This window comes from Gordionus sp. m RMFG-2023, chromosome 1 (assembly GCF_954871325.1).
Source record: "Gordionus sp. m RMFG-2023 chromosome 1, tfGorSpeb1-WG-v2, whole genome shotgun sequence".
Taxonomy (NCBI): domain Eukaryota; kingdom Metazoa; phylum Nematomorpha; class Gordioida; order Chordodea; family Parachordodidae; genus Gordionus; species Gordionus sp. m RMFG-2023.
This window is the reverse complement of record NC_088775.1, coordinates 29,070,210-29,097,549: the sequence shown is the minus strand read 5'-3', so window position 1 is coordinate 29,097,549 and position 27,340 is coordinate 29,070,210. Positions and strand designations below refer to the sequence as shown.

At 25.2% G+C, this 27,340-nt stretch overlaps 2 protein-coding genes and 1 long non-coding RNA gene across 5 annotated transcripts; 1 reads left to right on the top strand and 2 right to left on the bottom strand.

Annotated features, from left to right (window-relative positions):
- The first annotated feature begins 4,618 nt into the window (after nt 1-4,618).
- LOC135923869 (mitochondrial substrate carrier family protein Y-like) lies at nt 4,619-5,897 on the top strand. Its single transcript, XM_065458854.1, has 2 exons — nt 4,619-4,961; nt 5,146-5,897. Exons 1-2 carry the CDS (start codon nt 4,619-4,621, stop codon nt 5,895-5,897), a joined length of 1,095 nt encoding a protein of 364 aa, XP_065314926.1.
- Nucleotides 5,898-21,724: 15,827 nt separating this feature from the next.
- Nucleotides 21,725-23,565, bottom strand: LOC135923855 (uncharacterized). Its single transcript, XM_065458833.1, has 7 exons — nt 23,266-23,565; nt 22,475-22,544; nt 22,394-22,435; nt 22,279-22,350; nt 22,174-22,230; nt 22,071-22,136; nt 21,725-22,025 (listed from the first exon to the last, which is right to left on the bottom strand). The coding sequence occupies exons 1-7, from the start codon at nt 23,563-23,565 to the stop codon at nt 21,799-21,801; spliced, it is 834 nt and encodes a 277-aa protein (XP_065314905.1). The 3' UTR covers nt 21,725-21,798.
- A 2,286-nt stretch (nt 23,566-25,851) lies between these two features.
- Nucleotides 25,852-27,080, bottom strand: LOC135922228 (uncharacterized). 3 transcript variants are annotated; one of them, XR_010570797.1, is made up of 7 exons: nt 26,970-27,080; nt 26,820-26,885; nt 26,641-26,774; nt 26,388-26,505; nt 26,219-26,346; nt 26,103-26,174; nt 25,852-26,024 (listed from the first exon to the last, which is right to left on the bottom strand). It is a non-coding gene; the product is annotated as an uncharacterized LOC135922228 (long non-coding RNA). The 3 variants fall into 3 exon arrangements; XR_010570798.1 differs by having other exon boundaries at nt 26,714-26,774; XR_010570796.1 differs by having other exon boundaries at nt 26,388-26,774.
- Nucleotides 27,081-27,340: the final 260 nt, after the last annotated feature.

Here is a 27,340-nt window from a genome sequence, read left to right as displayed (position 1 = left end):
GTATTAGGGGTTAAATATAGGAATTCTTAATTCCGATTCTTCTTAGCGTTTATATATGGGGAAGGGAAGGGGGGGGGGGGGGTAGGAAAATTTTGAATACAAATTTAATTTTTTACTTAAGATATTTTAAAATATTTTTTTATACAAAATTTTTGGTAGATGAAATTATGCATATTAAATTTCTTTTGGTTATAATACTAAGAGGAAGATCCCATAAATGAAAAATGCTTACAAAGTTATTAAAGGGGGTATGGGGGTAAGAGAAATTTTTGGTAGATGAAACTTTGCATTTTAAATTTGTTTTTTTTTGTTATTACTATGATTAAAGGAAGATCTTATAAATAAATAAAATTTAAGAAGCTTTAGGAAAAATAGCATAACTTTTTTCTGGAAATAAATAATAATCTAAAATTTTGTAATAGGGGTAAAATAGACCCTACCTTTGAAGTTTAAGTGGTTTTTTTAACTTTTGTAGTGAAAGGTTAAGAAATATAGTATTAAATGACGCAATAGTATTAAAATTTATACACGAAATATAATTATTAAATAATACAATTTTATTTATTAATTGAATTTTATTATAAAATATCTTAAATAAAAAATTAAATTTGTAGGCAAAATTATCCTACCCCTCTCACCCCCCCCCCCTTATATATAAACGCTGAGAATAATCGGAATTATGAATTCCTATATTTTACCCCTAATACAAAATTTTGTAGAAAAAACTTTTTTAAAATATCTATAAAAATTGGTAGAAAATACTTTTTTAAAATTTAAATAAAAAATTGATATATTAATTAAAAAAAAAAAAATATGAAAAAAAATAAGAAAAAAAAAATAACCAATTTTGATTTTTTTAATAATTTTTTTGCTATAATATATTTTCATTTTTTAATATATTTTTGATTGGTAATTTTTTTAAATATATATTTTTTAAATGATTTTTATATATTTATTATTTAAGTACTTTTTTTCGGAATCTTTTGATCGTTGATTTTTTTAAAAGTATTTTTATTAAATATATATTTTCAGGGATCCAAACCGAAACGAATATCGGCTCGGTTTAGGTTCAGGTTGGGATAAAAATAACGGTTCAAGGTTCAGGTTCGGTTCGCAAAAAATAAAAATATCGGTTCGGTTCGAACCTCTAAAACCCGGTTGGAACACTTTTATATTCAAACCTACATTCGAATTATTTATGGGGAAAAATTTTTTTTATTTCATAATTTAAATAAAAAACACATACATAAAACCTTCATTTTTATTAATTGCACATTATAAAATAATATTTAATTTATAAATATAATAAAAATAAATATCAATGATTAATTTTATTATAAGCAATTACTTAAAATTTTTTTATTAAGCGCACAATTAATATATTTTCAAAATCCGTCTCACTCAAATTACATCTATAAGAAGATAATATAAATTAAATTGTTGAAAAACATCTTTCCACCTAATTTGGGTAGCTGGCACTTCCAGTATTGTTGAATAATATAATTTTAGTTTTATAAATTGCAACCTTTATTTTAGTCGTACGTAACTTATATTTTAGTTTATTTTAAGATTATATTTTCATTTTAGTTTTATTTATTCAAATATTAGGGGAGACCGGGGTAAAGCGATTGACGGGGTAACAATGTTAACGCGAATAACTTTTTAACCATTGAGTATAAAGACCTTAAATTTGGTGTGAAGATGTATTTTTATATCTAATTTCTTACCTATGTTCATCTTTTAAAAAACTTACCTGGTTTTATATATTTTGTCAAAAAACTGTTTTTTACCCAAAAAATATAAAAATCATTCTCTTGTATATTTTGCTTTTAGTAAAATTTACATATCCTCAGGATTCAAAATTTGGCACACATGTTCCTTAATGTATTAGCTATAAAATAAAATTTATCTGACATCTTTAGCTATATTAGAAGTCACGCAATAACGATATTTATAATATATGTCACCTAGGGGTAAAGCTGTTATGGGTAAAACGGTTAAAATATAAAATTATTCACATTAATTTTTCATTAATTTATTTATTATAATTTTTATTGGATCAACCAAATAATGAGAAATTATAAAAGAAAAACCATATACAGAGATGTAAATATAATAAATGAAGCCATAAAATATAAAATAACAAATAATACTTCATTAAATTTGTCTGCTAAAAAATTTAACATACCTTATACAACGTTGAGAAGGAGATGTAAAATTGGTATTAAAAGTTCAGATCATCATAAACAAATATTTACAAATGAAGAAGAATCTAGATTGTGTGACTACATATTAGAAGCAAGTAGGTCATTTATGGGATTAACGCCTAAACAAGTAATTAAATTATATTGTTTGTATTATATTGTATTTCATAATTTTAATAACTCAATTTAAATATCAATATTAATTTGGTAACTTTAATAAAAATGCTCAATTGAAATTATATTGTATTTCATAATTTTAATAATGCTCAATCTAAATATCAATATTAATTTAAAAATGCTCAATTGAAATTATATTGTATTTCATAATTTTAATAATGCTCAATCTAAATATTATTAATTTGGTAACTTTAATAAAAATGCTCAATTGAAATTATATTGTATTTCATAATTTTAATAATGCTCAATCTAAAAATAATGTGGGGCAACAATTTCAGATTTATGATATTCCAGGAGTGTTAAAAAATGAAATACCAAGGGCAGTGACATCAAATAATATATTAAATGGATTCTTAGCATGTGGCATATTTCCTTTAAACCCAAATATATTTACAGAACAAGATTATATCTGCTGTAATAATTCAAATGCTAACTCAAATATTGAATTTGAAAATAATGATGAAAATATTACAGTGACTCAAAATAATGATAGTGATTTATCTATATTATTGAACGAAAATGTTCCAGATGATATTGATGAACCTTATCATGATATGTTACCATCATGCTCAAAAAATTATAATAAAGTATTCAATCCTTCATCTATAATACCTATTCCAAAATTATTCAATATTTCATCGGATAAAATATCTAAAAAAAAGAATTCAGAAATATTAACATCTACACCTTATAAAAAAAAATTATTAATTCAGAGTAAAAAAAAGATATCAAAAAATAATTGTGTATGTGTTATTTGTAATAAAAACTATAAAAATAGTCGCGAGGGCGATGAATGGCTAAAATGTACAATGTGCCTTGAATGGGCACATTCTAAATGTGCTAATTATGATAATTATTTTACATGTCCTTATTGTATCGATTAGTTTTTAAATAAAAATCATAAATAAATCTTAAATTTGTAATATTTGTTAAATAAAACAATAAATATGTGTCAAATATTATTTTAACCACTTTACCCTAGTGCTTATCCATTTTACCCTGTACCCAGGGTAAAATGGCGAAAATGAGTAGTTTTACATAACTAATCATAGCTCCTAAAATATTATAGGTAGAGGGCTACACTTTTTTTTATCTTGTAGAAGAGAGATGGGGCTACACATTGATCTATAATTTGTTGTGTTTGACTCTTGTTTAAAATTTTTATGGTAAATATGCAAAATGCCTATCGTTTTACCCCGGTCTCCCCTACTTTTGTAAAAAGATATAAATACTTTGTAAAAAAGTATAATAAAACAGATAATAAAAATATATTTTTTATTCTAAATGTTGCCTCGGTGTAAGGTTGGCAAAAAAGACTCGCCACCATGCAATTTTTTTTTAATTTTAAAAAAAAATTTTTTTTTTTCCTCTTCCATATATTTTTATGAGATGTTATATGTAAAAATATTAATAATATAAAAAAAACGAAACAAATAAATTCTATAAAAGAAGGGAAAAAAAAGGTAAAAATCATTTTAAAATTATTCTTAATATGTTTTCCTTCAAACTTATTAATATACCTTTGGATATATCAATTTACGATATACTTTATGAATTTACTTATGATTATGATATACAATATTCAAGAGAACCCAATAGTGATTATGTTATTTTTGAATTTTTTAGTCTCATGGAAATGATTAAATATTTTAAACAACTTAATGGAAAATTTTACTTTATAACGATTCGGAGTTTATTCAACTCCGGTATATATTTATAAAAATATAAAGTGTCATTATTATTTTCAAATACTTATATGAAATATTATAAAAATCATTAATAAATAATGGACACTAAACCAGAATTAATATACAAAATTCTAAAACTGGTTGGACCACTCACTGAGATTTACTTAAACAGAATAGTACGTTATTTTTCGACCAGCGCATTACCTGACTCTATTAAAATAAATACTTTACTTAATAATTTATCTGATGATGTGTTTGATAATATTAAATCAATTTGCTCTGATACCGATATATTAGATCTTAAGATAGTGATTAAGAAATTAACTTACCTTTTACCTGTACAAGATAAAAATATTTTAATAAACAAATTCAACTTATTACAGCAGAATTCGAGTGAGAATTTCATGCAATGGTACATAAGAGTATCAAAACTGCATTAAAAATGTATTTTCAGACGACAGTAGATTAAAAGAAAAATTACCTATGTCTACCTTAAATGACAAAATAAAATATAAATTTTGTAAAAATATTAATTTAACCTTAAATGAAATGGTTGAGTTAGGAATTAGATTAGATAGTATGAATGATAAATCAGATATTGATAATATAAATTATATGAATAACGATAAAAAGTCTGATAAAGATAAAAACTTTAACAATAGAAATAGAAATGACAATAATAATTATTTTAGAACTGTTAATAATTTTAGAAATATTTTTAGAAATAATTATGATAATAGAGATAATAATAGGAATAGAGATAAGAATTATAACAATAATTTTAGATACTATGATAGGAATTACGGTAATAATAATTCTAGATACCAAGATAATTATAATAACTATAATTACAACAACTATCGCTACAACAATAATAATCAATCTAATTATGGTAGAAATAATACGTGGCATGATAATAATCAAAGAAAACAGATCCAATACGGTGGCGTAAATTGTAACATTTACCAATCTTATAGCAAATTCAAATAATTATAGAGGTAGCGACAACAATAATAGAAAGCAAATACAATACAACAACAACGATTACAATATGAATATTAATTAAATTATTGAAGAGAAAGTCGACTCTACAAAGAACAAAGATGATAACGATTTCAATGTTAACAACTTATCTGGGGACATGCTTAATGATAAAGATAATGTATTTATGACTACTTTAAAAGTGAACGATATTGTTACGAGTATGCAAGTCGACATAGGCTCCAAACATACTATCATACCTCATGGTCTGGCTAAAAAACTTGGTATTAGAGATGTTAAGAAATCCGAGTTACAACTTACTGCTTATGACGGAAATTTAATCAAGATCATCGGCATTACTCAAGTTAAAGTGACTTATGAAGGTATCTCAAAATATTTACAAGTGGTGGTCGTTGAATCAAGAAAAAATGCCTTGTTGGGACGTATATGGATCAACGCTTTCAAAAATATCTTAAAAAAATTTATAGCAAATGTTGACATTAATTATGAAGATGAAATAAAAAAATTGATTAAAGAGTGTGAATCCAAATTGACTAATGGGCCAATCAACAAAGCAAGTGTCAAGTTACATTTAAAAAGAGATGCCCAACCTAAAATTATACCGCCTAGTCGTATTCCTTATTTAAAAATTGATCTTATGAGCAATGAACTTAAAAAATGGATACCTGATAAAATTATTGAGCCGGTGAATGATGTCCGATGGGCAAGTCCAGTTACCGCTGTCTACAAAGATGATGGGAGCATTAGGCTTTGTGCTGATTTTAAGGATAGTGTGAACCCAGCTCTAGAAGATTTCAGATACCCTCTATCACAATCAATGATCTAATAGCTAAACTTTCAGAAGGAAAGAAATTTACAAAGATTGACTTTAAAAATGCTTTCTTACAGGTCCCGATTGATAAAAGTTGCAGAAATATTTTAACTATATCTACGCACAAGGGATATTACCAATTTACTAGACTTCCTTTTGGGGACCTCATCTGCAATCTTCCAACAGATCATGGATCAAATCTTCGGTGACATGGATGACGTCATATTTTATATTGATGATTTACTTATAACTGGGAAAAACGATGAAGACCATAATAACATAAAAAAAGTGTTTGATAGAATATCATCATTTGGGCAAGTACATAACTTTAACAAAAGTGTGTTCATCCAAAACACAGTGACCTGTGTCATAATATTGACGCCAAGGGGGATTCATGCTAATCACGACAAAATTGAAGCAATAATTAATATGCCAGAACCAAAATCAGCTGCTGAATTATCAACATTTCTGGAAATGGCTGGCTACTATAGAAAATTTTTAAACAATTTTGCAGAAATAGCCGATCCTCTATATAAAATCGTCAACAAAGAAAAATGGGCTTGGAACTTAGAACACTCTAAAAGTTTTAATGATCTTAAGAAGTTGATTAGTCTTCCACCTGCTTTGACATATTTTAACCCTGAATTACCTATAGGGATAGCCACTGACGCATCTAAATGTGGTTTAGGAGCTGTATTATTTCATACTGAAAAAGACGGTAAAGAAAAACCTATAGCTATCACGTCAAGAACTTTATTAAAATCCGAAATGAATTATACCAATATTAAGCGTGAGGCTCTCGCTATTATGTTCGCTATAAAGAGGTTCCAGGAATACTTAATCGGCACAAAATTTACAATTATTACTGACCATAAACCTTTAGTTCACATCTTTACCAAGGGTCTTAAGGATAATAGTACTATGTCCTTAAGACTCCAGAAGTGGAATATAACATTAGAAGGATATGATTTTAATAAAAAGTATAAAGCCGGTAAATATAATGTTGTTCCTGATTGTCTCTCGAGATTACCACAAGAATGTCATGATGAAGCTGTTGAAAATATCACTATATTAAATGAATATGGGGATTTACCTATAAATTTTAATCAAATTCGTGATGAAACTTTGAAAGATATTGAATTAAAACAAGTCATAAATGATATTAAGAACAACAGGCCTATAATTAACAATATCTATAAAAACATTGAATCGGAATTAAGTATAATTAAGGATCAAAAGCAACAGAATCATAATTCCGTCTTCTATGAGAAAAAATGTACTACAGTCATTACATGAAGGTCACCTGGGAGCAGGAAAAATCAAATCCTTAGCCAAAGATTACATATGGTGGTCTGGTATAAATAATCATAGAAATGGAAGTGAAAAGTTGTGACGATTGTAACATATATCATGATAATCCTAAAAAGATACAAAAACCTTGGGTTTCGGCAACCAAACCGTTTGAAAAGATACACATGGATTATGCGGGCCCGTTCTTCACAAGAAATTGGTTGATAATAGGCGATGCCTACAGCAAATTTCCAATTATTGTTCCTGTTAAAAATATTACGACCGATGTTACTTTAAAAGAAATTTTTAAAACTATTTCGCTGGAATACCTGAAACTATAGTTACTGATAACGGCACTAACTTTACGAGTAACGATTTTGAAAAATTTTGCAACAATTATGGTATCAAACATGTGCTCACATCTGCTTATCGCCAGCAAAATAACCAGTTAGAACGCATGGTGAGATCAAAACACATATGAAAAGGAATATCAAAATTGACTTAGACATCGCACTTGATAAATTTTTATTTAATTAGAGAAATACGCGTAATGGTACTACAGGAGTTACACAGAGAATGTTCAATCGAGATATTAGAATTAAATGGGATGTATTAAGACCGTTGAAGGAGAAGGAGAACAAAATAAACGTTACTTTACCACGAAATAGAACCTTTAAAGTAGGAGATTTTGTTTGGTACAAAGTACAATGTGATGACAAATGGCGTAAAGGCATGATCACATACAAAGAAAGTGACATGATGTTCCAAATTAAGACAGATAAAGGTATTTTGAGGAGACATTTAGATCAATTAAGAATTAGAAACTGTTTTAACACACTTATTAATTATGACTCTAAGGATTCTTTTAAGAAGGGAAGTGTGGACAAAAATATAAAAATTACTGATAAAAATGATATAACACCGATTTCTAGACCAATGCGAATTAAACAAAAACCTGCTTATTTAAAAGACTACATAACTTAAAATATAAAAATAAATATTAAAATGCATAAAATAAATTAAATATTAAAACGCTTACACTTAAACGGAAAAAATGAAAACGCTGAAAATATTATATAACAATCTTATTGATTTATCATTCTTCATTTATTCTTATATCCAACTTGATGAACTATTATTTCTCATTATTCACAACGTATTGATGATAATAACAATTTTGAAAATTGATAATAATAACGACTGAGCATTACAAGCAAGCTATATGTCATATTCACGATTTATAAGGACAACTTACGATAAGGATATCAATATTACGATTTAAACAACCCAACGTGCAAAATCGATTTAAACAAACCAACGATTGGGACAAGCCAGCGATTACTATGACTTATGAAACAACTTGATGGTCAAAACGTTAAAACATTTTGGACAACAAACTAACTATGACAGCACATGAAAAGGCTTCTTTAGAAGAAGGAGAATGTTGAATAATATAATTTTCGTTTTACAAATTGTAACTTTATTTTAGTCGTAACTTATATTTTAGTTTATTTTAAGATTGTATTTTCATTTTAGTTTTATTTATTCAAATATTACTTTTGTAAAAATGATATAAATACGTTGTAAAAAAGTATAATAAAACAGATAATAAAAATATATTTTTCGTTTTCTCTATAAGTATTATATCAGATTTGATGTGTCATTTATAAAACTATATGTAAATAATTTATATATTGGATTTAATTTTTCTCTAGGCATTATAATTTATAAGCTTAAAATATTTAAAAAATGTTTTAAAATGGCAATATATTAAAGTTTATAAAAATTATGACTTACACTTATCAATCAAATGTGATTGATAATAATCTTTAAAACAATTCGAATATAATTAAAATTTTCGCAATATATACTAATAATAACTTACACAAACGTAAAATTATGAGACTCGAACCGGTTCAGAGGAATTTTAGCAATTCGGTTCAGGTCCGGCTAGAAATTTCTTTACGGTTCAGGTTCAATAAAAAATGCCGGTTTTTAGCGGATTAAAGGTTCGGTTCAGGTTTGGTTTGGATCCTGTATATTTTTTAAATGATTTATTAATTTTTTTACCAACTTTTTTTTGATATATCTTTTGATCCCTAATTATTAATATTTTTTAAGATTATTTTTTACGTATTTTTTTCTGATATATCTTTTAATCGCTAATTTTTAGGTAAAATATATATTGTAAACATGTTAAATTAAAATTTCAGTGAAGATGTATCAAAGAAAAGTGACAATTGTCAAAATCTTTATTTTTGAATTAAAGTTAATAGGTAAAAATATATATTGTAAACATGTTAAATTAAAATTTAAGTGTAGATGTACCATAGAAAAGTGACATTGTCATAATCGTTTTCTTTGAACTTTTTTTGAGTTTTTTAAAGTAAATAGGTAAAAGTATATATTGTAAACATATTAAATTAAAATTTCAGTGAAGATATAACATATTAAAATTGACAATTGTCATAATCATTATTTTTGAACTATTTTGAATTTATTTTAAATAAATAGGTAAAAATACATATTGTAAACTTGTTAAATCAAAATTTTAGTGAAAATGAACTATAGATAAGTGACAATTGTCATAATCGTTATTTTTGAACATTTTTGAATATTTTTTAAAGCTAATAGGTAAAAAAATTTTTGTAAACATGTTAAATTAAAGAAGTTAAAACCCCACCCCTTTTACCAAATGTTTCTGATTTGGTAAATATTATTTAAAAATAATAAAGAATTTACCCCTATCAAAAAAACTAAAAATGAGTATATGATGTCATAAATATATAAAAAATAATGTCCTTATAAAATTTGCGAGAAATTTAAAAAAAAGGAGTATAAACTCAATTTAAAACATAAACTGGCCAAAGGCCTTTAAAAAGGGAGCGTAAAATTATTCAAAAAAATTAGTTAAAAAAATTACCTATATCCTTCATCTCCAAAAATTTTAGATATTATAGTGTTTGGCATATAATCTTAGTTATTGTTAAGAATAAATATAAATATGAGGGCTAATAAAATTTAATCTGTGCTATATTGCAACATTGAAAAATGCTAAAATTTATTTCGTTTATAAATATATTCACAGAAATATATTTCGAAAGCTGTAAAATACTTTGATAGATTTACATTTCAATATTAGCTCTAACTTGTAAGTTTATATCGTTCACTAAAGTGAATAAATATTTAAAATATATTTCCTCACAGATTTGAAATTAATATGCAAAGATATTATAGTTAGTTGATATACAAAATAACCGATGCAGGATTTTTTATTTTAATATATTTCGCAATTAAAATTTTAGAAAAAATAAATTAATTTTAAAAATGAATTAATTATACATCGGCCTACTATTATAAATTATGTAAAAAAATTTCGCTATGAAAAGTAAAGTTTAATCATAATAGTGGGATTTTTTATTGTTTGAAGTCATTAAAAAAAAGTTATTTCGAAAAATTAGATTTTACATTGACGATTTGCAGAAAAATAACTCATCATTAATTTTGAATATATAAATAAAAGCGAATTTAGAAATTTTATTGTTAATAGTACTGCTAGTGTCTATAAAATATAAAATATATCAAACAAAATAAAGAGAAAAAAACTTACCAAAATCCAAAATATAAAAAAAAATACTTACAGAAAATCAATAAATCACAAGAACCCAAAAATGAGGGAACTTACAAAAATCAAAGAGCTTACGAAAAAGAACTTACAACCAAAGACTTACACAGATATCTCAATACTACTTCGATAACTCTTATAAATCAAACTTGATAAAACAAAATCTTAGAAAAATTAATTCTTCGTTTTTGAAAATTTCAACACAAATGATATTAATCGTTTTTTTATTTTAAGCACACAAAAAAAATTAATCTTATAATTTTAAGCAGAGTTGTTAAAAGATACATTTTAAATGGATCTAGATACAGATACATAGTCTAAAAAATTATCTAGATACAGATACAGCTTGTAAAAAGTTATCTTGATACATATACAATTTAAAATGTATCTAGATACAGATACATTTTTTATTATACTCTTAGATAAGGTTTGAATATACCTAAATTAATTAGGATTCTATTGTGAAAATTCATGAAATGATCTAAAAAATTTATTGATTCAATATCACATTTATCAAAATATAATTAATGATTTTTAGATATTAATATAATATATGATTAATATAAATGATTATTATATATCATAATAAAATAATATAATATTAAATGATTATAAATAATTATTAGATTTCAGTAATAAAATATTTTCAAAATTCTGGTTTAAGACATCCTCGTTTATCTGTAAAGACATTCTTAGCTATACTAAAAATTTCAACAGAGGCGCTGAAAGGGATTGTGGTGATATTTAATGAATAACATTTTTATATCATGATATTGTTTAAAAATACTAAAATCTCGGCATTCATTTTTGAAAAAACTATTTAAAATTTGTTGATTATCAGAATTTAAATCATTAACATTCATATCTCCTGCTGTGGGATACTGAAAAAACTCGGATATTAAATTATTGGTTTTTTTTTCACAGGTTAATTTGCACTCATTTGAAGACTTTGATAATTCCTCAACTAATCTTTGTATTAATTGTTTTTTTTAATTAAAATTTTCATCCATTTGCAACCATGTCCAATCTAGTTTAAAAAAAGGATGAAGCATAGTTGCTAAAATATTTTCATCTTAAAATTGTCCCAAAAAACCTAGAATTATTAAATACTGATTAATTTATTATTAATTTACCTATCTTCAATTCCTTTAAGTAAATCATTTAAGAGTGGTAAACAAAATTTCAGGTTTATTTGTTTAAAATTTTTCAATTTAATAATGAGCTGGGAAATATGTTTACCGGCGATAGGCACTCCAACAATCTGCTGTTGTGCATATTAACGATGGTTCTATTAGACTTTTAATGATTTCTTTCTTTTCATTCTCCCATCTTTAGGAAATTCTAGCAACCACTGTCTGTCTGCAAATTATATTTTTTTGTTGAGCTAATGTTTTGATCATTTTTATAGATGATGGATTTGCAACATTGAAAATGGCTGAATGCTATCTATAATAAAATCAGATATTAAATCATCTAAAATGGTTTGGGTTAAAGTCTGAGGTCTCTTGAAAAAAAATCAATGGACGATGAGCTTAGTCCAATATTTTCTTTAATAGATTTTTTCTCCTTCCCCTTTTTTATTTGGAGTAAGAGTGTTTGATGTTTTCTCTTAAAATTTAAAATTGTAAACATTTATTTAGTATCTATACCCTTAAATGTTTTACAATGTAATTTTCATATTTGACATGTCAAACATTTTACTATCAGAGATTTGTTTTCTTTATTTTGAGATATTATTTTAAAATATGGTCTATAAATTGGCCATGGAATGTCGTCATTTTCGTCATCAATATTAATCTTAAAAATTAATATGATAGAATAAAATAAAATACCAATTCCATTGCAATTAAAAATGGCAAATTCCTTGAGATGGATTGAAATATCAGAATTTGCTTGTTATTGATAACTCGGACATAATATTTAATTAATATTTAACTAATAATTATATATTCTTTTTTATAAGTTTTAATATTTTACATATATATATAATTTTTTAATATATATATTATTATTTTATTTATTTTTTTTTTATTTGTAAATAATATTTTATTGATTCTTGAATTAGGATAACATATAATATATGATCGGAATGAGTTTTAAAAAGTATATAATTTATATAAAGCGTAATATAAAATGTATGATATAATAACGATCAATATAATAGTAAATTTCATTAATATGTCAATTTAAAAAATAATCACATTTGTTAGTATATCTTTTAAGGATATATAATAATATATTTAAATAATATAAATAAATATATAGTAAATTAATATAATAAATTGAGCATATGATTTAAAAGAATTATGAGTTTTCATAGTTTGCCCTTCAGTTTTTCTTCTTCCATATGAATATTCCTCTCTTGTTCTTAATTGCTTTTCTCATCGCCGATTCTGTGATATTAATTTATATGCTCATATGAAATAAAATAAATTTTACACTCAAGTATTTTTATTTATAATATAAAGAAGCGTTAAATAGAAGTATATCAAAATGTATCTTAAAAAGTATCTAAAAACAGATACCTCTAAAATAATATCTAGATACAGATACTTTAATAAAAAATCTATCTAGATACAGATATAACATTTTTATATCTAAACACAGTATCTAGATTAACAACTCTGATTTTAAGCATAAAAAAAATTATTTTATAAATTTAAGCATAAAAAAATTAATGATCGTTTTTAAAATTTAAGCACGCACAAAAATTAATAATTAAATAAAAAATAATTTTACAAAAAACGATAAAAAAAATAATATCAAAAAAATTAAAGTTTTTATTAAAAATGATTGACATTTTTACTAATTTTATATAAACTAAAGAAAAATATTGCGAACTACGACTATATCATCACTAAAATTTTAATTTAACATGTTTAGAACATATATTTGCACCTATTTGCTTTAAAAAAATTCAAAAAAGTTCAAAAATAACGATTATGACAATTGTCACTTTTCTATAGTACATCTTCTATGAAATTTTAATTTAACATGTTTCCAAAACATATTTTTAACTATTTATTTTAAAAAAACTCAAAAAAGTCCAAAAGTAACGAATTGTCACTTTTCTATAAAATCATAATTGAAATTTTTAACATGTTTACAAAACATATTTTTATCTATTTACTTTAAAAAAATTCAAAAAAGTTCAAAAATAACTATTATGACAATTGTCACTTTTCTATAGTAGATCATCACTGAAATATTAATTTAACATGTTTACAAAACATATTTTTACCTATTTACTTTAAAAAAGTTCAAAAATAACCATTATGACATTTGTCACTTTTCTATAGTACATCTTCACTGAAATTTTAATTTCCATGTTAACAATATATATTTTTACCTAAAATATTACCGATCAAAAGATATATCAGAAAATAGTACGTATAAAATAAATAAAAAATCATTTTAAAAAAAATATATTCAAAAATATTAACGATCAAAAGATATATCAGAAAAAAAGTACGTAAAAAATAAATATATAAAAAATCATTTAAAAAATATATATTTAAAAAAATTATCAATCAAAAAATAGATCTCACTGAAACTGGGAAAATTTTTTAGTATTATTGTTTTTATATTTTTTTAAATATTTTTTTAAAATAACAAATAAGCGATCGCACAAATCTTAAAATTTAATATTTTTTCAAGTTATAACAATCTTAATCAAAATGGATATGATCATTACTCGGTCAATCACATCAGAAACTTTATAGACCCAAGTGATATATCGACCCATACTCAACGTATTATAGTACATCTTCACTGAAATTTTAATTTCCATGTTAACAATATATATTTTTACCTAAAATATTACCGATCAAAAGATATATCAGAAAATAGTACGTATAAAATAAATAAAAAATCATTTTAAAAAAAATATATTCAAAAATATTAACGATCAAAAGATATATCAGAAAAAAAGTACGTAAAAAATAAATATATAAAAAATCATTTAAAAAATATATATTTAAAAAAATTATCAATCAAAAAATAGATCTCACTGAAACTGGGAAAATTTTTTAGTATTATTGTTTTTATATTTTTTTAAATATTTTTTTAAAATAACAAATAAGCGATCGCACAAATCTTAAAATTTAATATTTTTTCAAGTTATAACAATCTTAATCAAAATGGATATGATCATTACTCGGTCAATCACATCAGAAACTTTATAGACCCAAGTGATATATCGACCCATACTCAACGTATTGAGCGTTTATGGAGGGATCTAAGGCGAAAGAAAATCTTCCTTTAATTTATATATATGTGAATATTCTTAATTTCTTAATATTAAAAAATTGTCAAATTTAAGTAAATTAATTAAATTTTTAAATGATATAAATTTATATAGAACTATTTATGTTTTTCCTTAAAGATATAAACCTATATTATCAGTTCATATATTATGTTTATTCAATTAAATTTCTTAATTATCTAGTATTTGATTTAATAGTCCTAATTTAGTAGCATCCAATACAGCACACGTCATTTTAAAATTTTTAAATAATAAATGTAAAATTAAAGAATTGTGAAAATTTTCATAAAAAAATTTATAGTCCTCATTTAATATAGCATCACCTTTTCCATTTTCAAAGTAAAATTAAAGAATTGTGAAAATTTTCACAAGAAAAAAATAGGAAATTCTTAAAACTTTTGTTGAGTAATGAAACTTTGAATTATTCATCAAAAAATTTCGACCCTATCCAAACGATGGCATATTTATTATTTTAAAATAAAAAAATAAAATAAATAATATTAAAAATTTTCCCGAGTTTCAGTGAGTTACCAAAAAAATCATATAACATAAAAAATCTCAAAAAAATATATTAAAAAATAATTTAACAAAAAAAAATAATTTATCTCTGTTATATCTAAATATCTTATATATTTTAAAAGGTTATAATTTGAATATTATATTTGTAATACAATATTATTGTTGTATTGGGATATGGAATCATGTGGGATTCGGCATCCCAACTTGGGGATTCAGTTTTATTCGGGATCTTTTTTTTTAAATATTTTTTTTTAAATATTTTTTTTTTAAATATTTAAAAAATATTTTGAATCCCCATAAAAAAATAATATAATTACTTTTTCTTCTCTTTTTTTGCGGCTGGCACCATATAATTAAAAGGCCAAAATAAGGGATTTAAAAAGAGAATTTAAAAAAAGTAAATAGTATAAAATTAAGGCATATAATGAATGAAAAGGGATGAGGTTTAAGACTTTTTTGTTTTAAAAAATATTAAAAAATATATTTATAAAAAATCCGAATTATTGCAACAATTATTCAATGCAATATAGTATTTTGTTGAACATTTAAGCAGGGACCCGAACCGTTATTTTTAACGGTTCAGTTTGGTTACGGTTCAGTATTTAAAAAATTATAATGGTTACGTTTTGGTTACGGTTCTTGAGAAGAAATTTATAAAGGTTCGGTTCAGCTAATTATAAAGGTTTATAAAGGTTCATTACGGTTAGAATTTTTTTTTTATTGAAGCAACACCATCTTCTAATTTATTTTTATTATATAAAATATATAAGTTCAAAATAACTCATTTTTAAATATATTATTTGAACTTATAAGTAATATATTTTCAAGTATAAATGGATTCCTTTTTGATCGTTGTGGCGATAACACAAATTTTTGCCCCGAAAAAGCCATTTCTACAGAAATTGTGTTGCAGAAACCCAGTACTATAAGAGCAGCACGTTTATATAATTCTGGATATTCAAATTATTTCCATTTCTAAAATATAAAAACTGAACCAGTTTGAACCGGTTTATCCGTTTTTTTTATAAAGGTTCTTTTTACTCCTCCAAAAAATAATTATATCGGCTAGGTTACGGTTATGGTTCAGATATTAATAACAAAAATTAATTTTTTTGAAAAAAATTTATAAGGGGATTCGGAATCTTTTTTTTTAAACAATTAAATTATATTTTTTTGCCGCCTGGCTGCCACCAGAAAATTTTATTTTTTGGAGATATTTAATATGTATTACTTTTATGCTTTAAATAAATACTCGAAAAAATGGTTTTAATATAAATTAAATGTAAAAAAATAAATGTGGCAATGATATTCATGCCTAGCACTAAAAAATTTTCGACCCGACCCGCCCGCTCACGAAAGACAATATCTTGATTCACGCCCGAAAATTCATGGTGTTTTTAAATTTTTCAAAACTTTAATGCTATAAAGAGACGACCAAAAATAATGATAATAATAAACGATTAAATCAAAATGATAATAATAATCGGCAGTATAATGATAATGATAATCGACAATATCAATATGATAATGGTTATAATAACTATCACACAAATAAAAACAAGAAAACCGTGCTTTTTTGTAATCGTTTTCATGAAATTAATTGTCCAGCATATGGAAAACGTGCAACAAATGTAAGAGACCAAACCACTTTGCCGTGTGTTGTAAAACTAGAGGAAAAGTTTACGGTACAAATTACAATAGTAACGACGACGATTCAGATTTCTCAATGAGAATATGGACAGCACCCAACAATTACGGTATTAATAAACAATCACGAAATTAAAATGGAATATGATACAGGTTCAGCAGTAAACATCATTAATGTAACAATATGGAATAAAATTGGGAGGCCAAAACTTAGAATGGCTAGAGCTCAGGCGCGTACGCAGCGGGGGGTGGGGCAGGGGGACAAATTCCCCCCCCCCCCCCCAAGCCAAAAAATGCAGATGCCAGATATATTTTTCAAAAATATATATGTTTATATTAATTTATATTTTTTAATATTTATTCCTAACCATATTAATATATTTAGTTACATTTATTTATCACATTCATCTATTAAGTTATTTTATCAATTAATTTCGATTTCAAGTTTTCATTAGCGTAATATTTACCTATTATTTTCAAATTTCTAGTGGCGTAATATTTATCTACTATTTTCATATTTCTAATCAAATAATAATTTTTCTGAAACTCCTTGTCCAACAAGGAGAAAGAAAGTGCAAGCTTGCCCAACGAGATGGAGTCTCCGCCATCAAGCAGTAACAGCTTTTATAGAGTTAGAAGCGCCGATTATTAATGCTATTACTGAAATATCACAATGGCCTGAAGGAAATATTTCCTCGGAAGCAAGAAAATTATTGGATTCCATACTTATTTCAAATTCTTTTTTCTCATTAGAATGTATTATTTAATTATACTACTATTTTATGTAATACTTTTCAAAAACATGGCATTGACTTGATTAAGAAAATGAGAATAGCGGAGAGCATTTTATTAGAACTCATAGAAATTAGGGCTAATGTTGATAAAGAATTTAAGTTTTATATGTTATTGTTGAGTCAAAAGGAGAGCTATACGTGTTTAATGTTTGTCTCCCTCGACTTGCAGCAAGGCAAGCTCATCGTCAAAACATTAGTATAAGATCAGTAGAAAAGGATTATAAAACTATAATCCAAATAAATGAATGATTTTTAATTCATCATGCAGCACTTACCAATCTACAGATATTACTTCCACTAGTATTGTTAATAGACTGTGTCGAGTCGACTTAGTCGAAAACTGAGCCAAGTTTTGGGTCAAAAAAATTGACCCAAACTGACTTGAGTTATGAACTTGGGTAAACTCAAGTCGACTCGAGTCGTGAACACAAGTTCATAAAATATTCGTCCTCTAATCGTCAAATTGAGTCGACTAGAGGACCAATATTTCAGATATTATTAATTAAGATATTTGTTCTGTTTTTTACATTTTTTTACTTTAGACTTCTAACTTGAGTGGTGAATAAGAATTTTATAATTGAGTCAACTAGAGGACAAATAGTTCTATGAACTTGAGTCGTTAATTGGAGTCGACTAGAGGACGAATAGTTCTATGAACTTCGACTTCCACAAAAGCCTTCCCAATCTTTTTCAGATTGTGATAGAAAAAAATAATATTTGTTTGTTGCCTTATTAGCTGAATAACTATATTTAAAAGATTAACTAAGATATAGGCCCAAAAAATGCTATGGATGTTTTGAAACACATTTTAGATTATATTCCCAATGGATTAAAATGATTATATATATATATTAGCAACTCTTCCCATTAGCAAACTAACGAGAGAACTGTCGTATTTTTATACAAATTTATACATTTTTATGCGTAATGCCAATAAGACACGTGATATATTTTTAAAAAAAAGATTATTTTTTTTTTGGGAAGAAAATTTTTTTTTTTTTATATATAAATTATGGATAATAAATTATTACTTTGTTCTTCGTAGAAAAAATAAATTGAGTTATAGAAAAAGGTTGTGTGAATTTTGAGTTAGCCGTAAAACAATAAGATTAGGTTTCAAGTAAAGTCTTAATTTTGTTAGTGGTGCCTTGTGATGCTGATAGTTTCCTAGTTATTCGGTTTAGAAAGTAAAACAAAAAATTTTTAATTATATAATTTTCTTAGAATTTTTGACTGCGCATCATTTGTACTAACCATTATACGATTTTGCTAGTGATGTTTTTATTTAAAGTGCTGTATTAATATTTTCTACAAATATTTAAAGTTTTTGTAATTGAATATTAGTATTGATTAGACGATTCATGACCAAATGGTTCATTTTTTTAGGTATCATGATGATTATAGTGTGGCTGCTAAGATTTCACTATATAAGAATTTGGGTCTTAAAGTTTTGTAAAAAGTTTGATGAGTTGGATTTAATTAAGCAGGGCATGGTAATTGAAATATTGGTAATAATTTATATATTGATCATTTTGGTGAAATATTTGATAAAAAGGGTACTGCGGTACTGGCTGGCATGTATTGCAATTGGAAGAAGGACACTGCGGTGTTAGATGTTTATAAAAAGAAAATGGCAGAAACGTATTTTAATTTAATATCGGATATTTATGGGAAGAAAATAGCAGACTTGGAAAGTAATCTAAAAGATGTTTTAGAGGAAATCAAGGCTGGAAATGTTGGGGAGAGGTCAGATAGGATCCTCCTGGAAATGAAAGAAATGAAAGAAGCCATCAATGCGTTGATAAAGGAGAGCAAAAGTTTGGTTAAGAGCCAGGTGGGTGATAGAAATATGAATAAGAAATTTAATGATTACGAGGAAAATAAAGGATTGTCGGAAAATAAAAGATTTGTGGAAATGATCATTTGCCATCGTTGCGGATGGCGAGGACATAAAAGGGATACCTGCGTGGTCCCAGAGCAAAGGTTTAAAGATGGATTTCCGTTAAAGAGACCTGAAATGGGAAATGCTAATGTAAAAATGGTTAGTTTAAATAGGGCCCGATTATGTTTTAAATGTAAAAGGCCGGGACATGTAGCTATGGACTGCATGGAAGTATCTCAAAATTCGTGTTGACTATATGATTGCAGAGTGAATCATATAGGAGTCGGGGCTCCGAGAGTTCGGAAAAATTTGTATAATAAAATATTTAATAATATTAGTCGAAATGAGGGAAATGATAGAATTAAAATAAGAAATCATTCTCGTAATTTCCCTGAGAGGGAGATTAGTCGATTTAGGTGGGAACAATATCCGAGGAATATTGTCCGTTATTCTCTTAGAAGGGATGTTAAGAATTTTATTTGGGAAAGATGTCTCACAAATCTTGTTAAAAGAAATGTAATTGTCAGTAATAAAAATTTAAATTCCGAGTTGAATTTAAGGGGCAATGAGAATGCCAATGAAATTATTATTTTAGATAAAATAAACGCTGATTCTCCGATTAAAACATATGATATTTTAATGACGGAAAGATTAGATGGACCATGTTTGTGTCCGAGGGTTAGTTTGAAGATTGACCATAGGAATATAATAATGCTATTTGACACCGGGGCTAGTATTTCTCTAATGTCGCAGGAGAATTTTTATAAGTATTGGCCTGGGGGTAAACTGGAAAAAGAGGCTATGTGTGTCAGGCAGTTTGATGGGTCGGAAGTCGCTGTGTTGGGAAAGGCCAGAGTGGGGGTTAATCTTAATAATACTATATTTTTCCTTGATTTATGGGTAGTAAAGGAAAATGTTGAGACTGTCATGGGGTGGGATTGGATTACCAAGCTTGGTCCTCCCAATAATTATTGGAATATTTTTAATTTTAGTGATAATGTAATAATGGATGTCGGAGAGGATGGAAATTTGGATAATACCGATAGTAAAATTTGTGAAATTTCGGAGGAGATGATGGAGAAATCGAGTAAGTTGGATTTTAATGATGAGGGAAATGAGAAGCAAATTGTGGCCGGGGGAAAAGAGGATTGGAATAAGGTTAATCAAGCTATTCCTATTCTAGTGAGGCAGTATGGCATTATTTTTGATGAAAAATTAGGTTGTTTAAATGATTACCAAGTTGATGTTCAACTGAGGGAGGGTTTTTCACCGATCATTTAGGCTTGTCGGCAAGTTCCTTTCGAATGGAGGAAGGAGATCGATGAGGAATTAGATAGATGGGTGAAGGACGGCATTATTATTCCTGTGGGATATAGCGAATGGGCTAGTGCCGGTGTAATGTTTTAAAAATACTCCATTTTTTTATATACTCCAATATTTAGTGATATTGACGTTTATGACTGACGTGCATATATTAAATATTACATTTTTAGTGATATTGACGTTTATGACTGACATATAAATATTAAATATAATAAATTTAGTGAATTGGCATTTATAACTGACGTATGAATAATAAATATTATTTTTTCTATGTCCTATGATATTTAAGGCAATTTTGCCTTATTCTCTTTAGAAATTATTAGATTTAATATTAAGTGTTAAAAATTTATATATTTATTTAAGGTTTAATTCGAAAATATCAAAGATTAACATATATATCTTGCACTATCTATTATCACGTTACTACTCAAAGTTAGAAACAATTTTCAGAATAATTTATTAAAATCCTTTATTTAATTTGTAAATATAAAGATAAAAAAATCAATTAATAATATATGCGATATAAATAATATATGCTATATAAATAATATATGCTATATGCGATATAAATATTAATTAAAATTAATTATGCGATCAATATGTTCGCTATGATTTATTAAATAAATATTTACATTAAATTTTTTAATATTACTTAATTTTTTAATGGGCATATAGTATGCCCATTTATAAATAGTATGTATTAAAATATTTGTCTGGAGCATAGTTGTCATTGCAACTATCTCCACCTCTGTACCATAAACGGCATTTTGAGCCATGCCCGTCCTCTCCGGCGGGGCACCTATTAGATTAAAAAATTGATTTTATCAAATCTTAAAAATGTTACCAAAAGGTCGAATGTCATTAGGCTCTAGCATTTTCGATGCTTTTTCTGGTGTCTTAACTCCATCATCTAAAAAAATATGTATATTAGATTTTTTTTATTATACCTTTTTTGTTTATACAATTATAATCCTCTCCAACTATCGAATTTAGTATATTCATAACTAGATATTTTCAAAAAGGATTTAATATTAAATATATGAAAATATTACCCTTCATATGATTTTCTTCCGCATTAAGCTTTAGATTTTTAATAGCTGGTTCTTGAAAATTTTCATCATCATCTAAAAAAAGGAATATTATTTAATAATAAAATCCATTGTATACCTTTTATGGTACTAGAATGAAACTTTTCACTTGACCTAGGAACTGTTTAAAGTTATTTAATAAATTTTTAAAAGTATTAACATTTTTTCTGTCCTGATTTAATTGTGTCATCTTGATAAATATATAAATATATAATTAATTCTTGTAACATCTAAAAAATAATATTGAAAAATAAAAAATAACAAAGAAAATATTTAATGAGAATTTGTGTTGTGATGATTTAATGACACATATTGACGATTAAATTTAAACCCATTCATGTATAATTATATTGCTAGCAGAAATAATTAAAATAACACATTTGTATTTATGTATAGATATTGATAATTAATATTAAGATGGGTATTTGCTGTTTTGATAATTGAGTTTGAAATGTTTAACCATGAGTCATTATTGTTGATTTGATTCAAATTATGTAGAAAATTATTTGCTGGGGTTGGTAAATTAAGATTAGAGATATTATATTTTTTAAGGATTATAGGAGTATATTTGTTTGAGGGTTTGAAGTATGTGTGATATTTATTGTTTCTTTGTTTATAAAAAGTTGATTATTTAAAGTAGCAAAACCAATAAGAGAATTAGTGATTTCATTACATAATTTCATGTTAAGGTCTCCTCCAATGATGATAAAGTGATTTTTATTGATATCTATAAAATATAAAAGATTAAATAGGCCTGTTTTCCATTCAAATAAAGATATGGCATTCCATTATTTCTCGGAGATGGCATTTTAAAGGCAAATATTTTAAATGTATCTTGAAGAAAATATATAAAACAATTTAACATCAGCCATTTTCCCGCAGACAATTTTTTCATCTGGTACCAAGCATCATGCACATATTTTTAACACAAAAATATGATTCCGCCTTTACAAGCCATAAAGCGACAATTTGAGATTGTCCATGACTATCTATTACAAGTAGAATAAACAGTGGCATACCTAGATTGTTTAATTTGTAGGTAGCATCAATGAATATCACCTCAGGATAATTTTTAAGATAATGGAGCATGCTAGCATCTTGAAAGTAAATGCCCAACAATTCACTATCATTTTCTAGGATTTCCACCACAGCTCCATTATCTTCCCTGAGTTGATTTATTACATCAAGTAATACATTATCAGATGGCTTGTTTAATTTGGCTGAAATATTATGAATATCTCTCAGAGTCATCATCTGACCTGAATTAAGAACATATTCTTGTATTTTCACCTTATTAGCTTTAAAAGTGATAGCTTGCTCCACAATTTGTTTTTTTTATTGGAGAAAGCCTTCTTTGTTTAGAGAGCATCTCATATAGTTTTTTATTTTGATTATATAAATCATGTTAGTTAAAAATCAAATAAATATGTCTAACCTAGATCATGGTTTTTATGATCTTTTACAAATGTGACAATATCTAAAGAATACACATTTAGTTTATCACACTGAAGAAAGACTGTAAACATAAAAATACATTCCTTGCGAAGACTAGATGAGGATCTTATACCTCTAGACTTATTTTTTTTTCAGTCCATATTTACATATATAATAAACTCGATTATATTTATATTGAGTAAAAAGTATCAAAAATACAAATAAGCTAAAATGGCGACCAATATGGCCCCTAAAGGTTGAAGCGAGAGATTTTAAATTATAAATATAAAATTAAAATATGGCCGCCAAAAAATTTCAATCGGTTACTACATATGAGAGAGATTTTATAATTTAAATTAATATTAAATTAGTAACGAATTATTAGAAATTTGTAATTTAATAAAGTAAATAATACAATTTAAATATTTATTAATTAATTGATATATAAAAAAATTAAATATAGGATTGTTTGTAGTATTTAATATAATGTAATCAATATAATTAAATTTAATATAATAGTTAATATTATTAACATAGTTAGTATATATATATTGAATATAATTATTTATTTACATCATATATAAAATTTAAATATTTATAATATATTTAAATATTTAATATATGTATTTAATATTAAATTAATTGATATATAAAATAATTAAATATATGATTGTTTGTAGTATTTAATATAACATAATCAATATATTTAAATTTAATATAATAGTTAATATTATTAACATAGTTAGTATAATATATTTTATATATTAATTTACTTATATATTGAATATAATTGAATATATATTTAATATAATATATTTACATCATATATAAAATTTAATTATAATTATTTATAATATATTTCGATATATAAATATATATTGGTTTATATAATATATTGCTTTATGATTAATTGGTATATGTTAATTACTTAACTTACTAAGAAATCTCTAAATAAATTTTTTATCGTTGGATTTTTACTTATTTATATAATCATTAGATTTCCTCACATCTTTTAATTTTTTTGAGATTCTATTAGTATATATAAGTTACCTAACTTAGTAGGAAATCCCTGAATAAATTTTTTATCTTTGGATTTATACTTATTTATATAATCATCAGATTTCCTCACATCTTTTAATTTTATTGAGATTCTATTAGTATATATAAGTTACCTAACTTAGTAGGAAATCCCTGAAAAAATTTTTTATCGTTGGATTTATACTTATTTATATAATCAACAGATTTCCTCACATCTTTTAATTTTTTTGAGATTCTATTAGTATATGTTACCTAACTTAGTAGGAAATACCTGAATAAATTTTTTATCGTTGGATTAATACTTATTGCAATGTTATACATTTATTAGCAATAAAGGATATTAATTTATTTTATTAAATAATATTGGATTCACAAATAAATATATAATCTTATAATACATTATTTATAAGGGTATCATTTAGTATAAATATACGAATAACGTTAAATACAGAAAAAAATAATTGGATAAAAAATGCGCATAAATGCAATACAAAACGTTAATAAATAAATAAAAAATCACAAAAATTGTGGATAAATACAATATAAAATTAGGCTATAAATGTAAGAACGACCATAATATTGTAATTGGCGTATACCACTTCTGTATGACCCGACTAGAATATAAATACTTAGACTAATAGCTGTTATTTTATTGACAACATGGAAATTATTGAACAATTAATATAATTACATGACGGAGGAAAAATCGTGAAAAAAGAATATATGGCAAAAGTAGACATTGTAGTTTTAAAAAAACTTAAATGTGATTTTGTGTGCTCTTGGGTTAATATAATATCACCATTTGAAAGGGGAAGGGGGTGTCGTGTTAATTGAATAACACGTCCCATAATGGATTTAACTGATAAAAAGGTAGGTAACGTTTTGGGGTTTTGCATACAGAAAGGATCGAGTTTTCTGTCTCTCATAACCTTTCTGTATGTCTTTCTAATACTGATATTTTGATTTAACATAAGTTCTGTTTTAAGCATATTGATCGTGATGAGCGTATTATTTATATCTTCATCATTATGATCAATATGCTTGTGTCATTATAAAATGAGTATTTAAAATCCTCCTCCCTTTACAATGTTTTGTATGGCATTTATAATATATTAATTTATCATTAATGTACAAATACTTATTAGAATATAAAAAGTCATTATTATATTTTGATTTTATTAATTTATAAATTGATTTTTTTAAAAAAAATAAATCTTGAAAATTGAATTGTGATTGATCTATTTAAAAAGAAAATAAATTTTGAATATCATTGCAATTAAATTGATATAATGATTATTATTAATATAGAATTTTACATGGAATTGATGCATAATTATTTTTACTGACAACAGCTTCTTGGGTGTGAATAGGAATATCATCTTGAATAACTTTATAATTGATATAGTAAATGTATTAATCATATTATATTTACATGGAATTAATGCATAATTGTTTTAACTGACAACAGCTTCTTGGGTGAGAATAGGAATATCATCTTGAATAGCTTTATAATTCTTTAGCATCATACAGAAAAATAATTTTTTTGAAGGCAGATTGCATCTATAATATATTAATATAAAATTTATCTATAATTAATATACTCGTGCATTCTTTGGATATAGTAAATAAATTGTTCTTAACAATCCAGGGTCCAAGGCATGGTTTATTTGTGTATGTAAAGTAAGCAGTATGCTTTTTAAAGTGATTAGGCATAGCCATCTGAAACAGGTATTAGTGGATTATATTTTGTTAAAAAAAATAGTAATAATTTTCCTTAACTAAGATTATATCTTAATTTCAAATAATATAGCCAAAGTATAATATTATTACAAAATACTTTTAAAGTAATAATACTTTATTGAATGTATGATATATCTTAATTTTATTTAAGATAATATTTAAAATATTAGTATTGGAGAATATGTACAATATTTCCTATAGACTGAATGAAGTATTGAAAGGTCTATATTTATGGGCAAGTTGATCTACTAAAATTTAATATTATAATAGAAAACAAAATATCATAATAATACATATCAGATTTGGTCTGGGTAGGATGTGACCCTTTTGATTGATATTAGTATATGCACCTTTATATACTATATAAATATAATTATGTAATTATAATAGCATAAAATATCTCCATGTCATATTTAATTAATAGTTTAAAAAAAATTGGTTACCTTTATACTTCCTATTTATATAAACTCAAAGTATTATGCTGGGTTGATTATTGAAAAATGGTATTTAGCTTGTAAATTCAATTTCACCTTTTTTCACCTTTTCGTAAAGCGACAAAACGTATAAAGTTAATAATAATTCGAGACTACGGGACGATACGGAACAATATGATCTAAAAATACTCCACAAATAAGCTTAAAGGAGTATATAAAAAAATGGAGTATTTTTAAAACGTTACACCGGTTAAAAAGGCAAATGGTAAATTAAGACTTTGTGCGGATTTCAGGGTCACGGTAAATCGATGGGTGGTGGAGGTTAAATATCCATTGCCTAGGATTGAGGAGATTTTGGCTCAGTTGAAGGGTGCGAAATA

Coding starts and splice junctions, on each gene's coding strand:
- LOC135923869 (XM_065458854.1), top strand. CDS start 4,619: ATGGTTGAGTTAGGAATTAGATTAGATAGTATGAATGATAAATCAGAT. Junction 4,962..5,145: donor TAATAATCAATCTAATTATG/GTAGAAATAATA, acceptor AAATTATTGAAG/AGAAAGTCGACTCTACAAAG.
- LOC135923855 (XM_065458833.1), bottom strand. CDS start 23,565: ATGACTCTGAGAGATATTCATAATATTTCAGCCAAATTAAACAAGCCA. Junction 22,545..23,265: donor AAATTGTCGCTTTATGGCTT/GTAAAGGCGGAA, acceptor ATTATTTTTTAG/ATGTTACAAGAATTAATTAT. Junction 22,026..22,070: donor TAATGACATTCGACCTTTTG/GTAACATTTTTA, acceptor TTAATCTAATAG/GTGCCCCGCCGGAGAGGACG.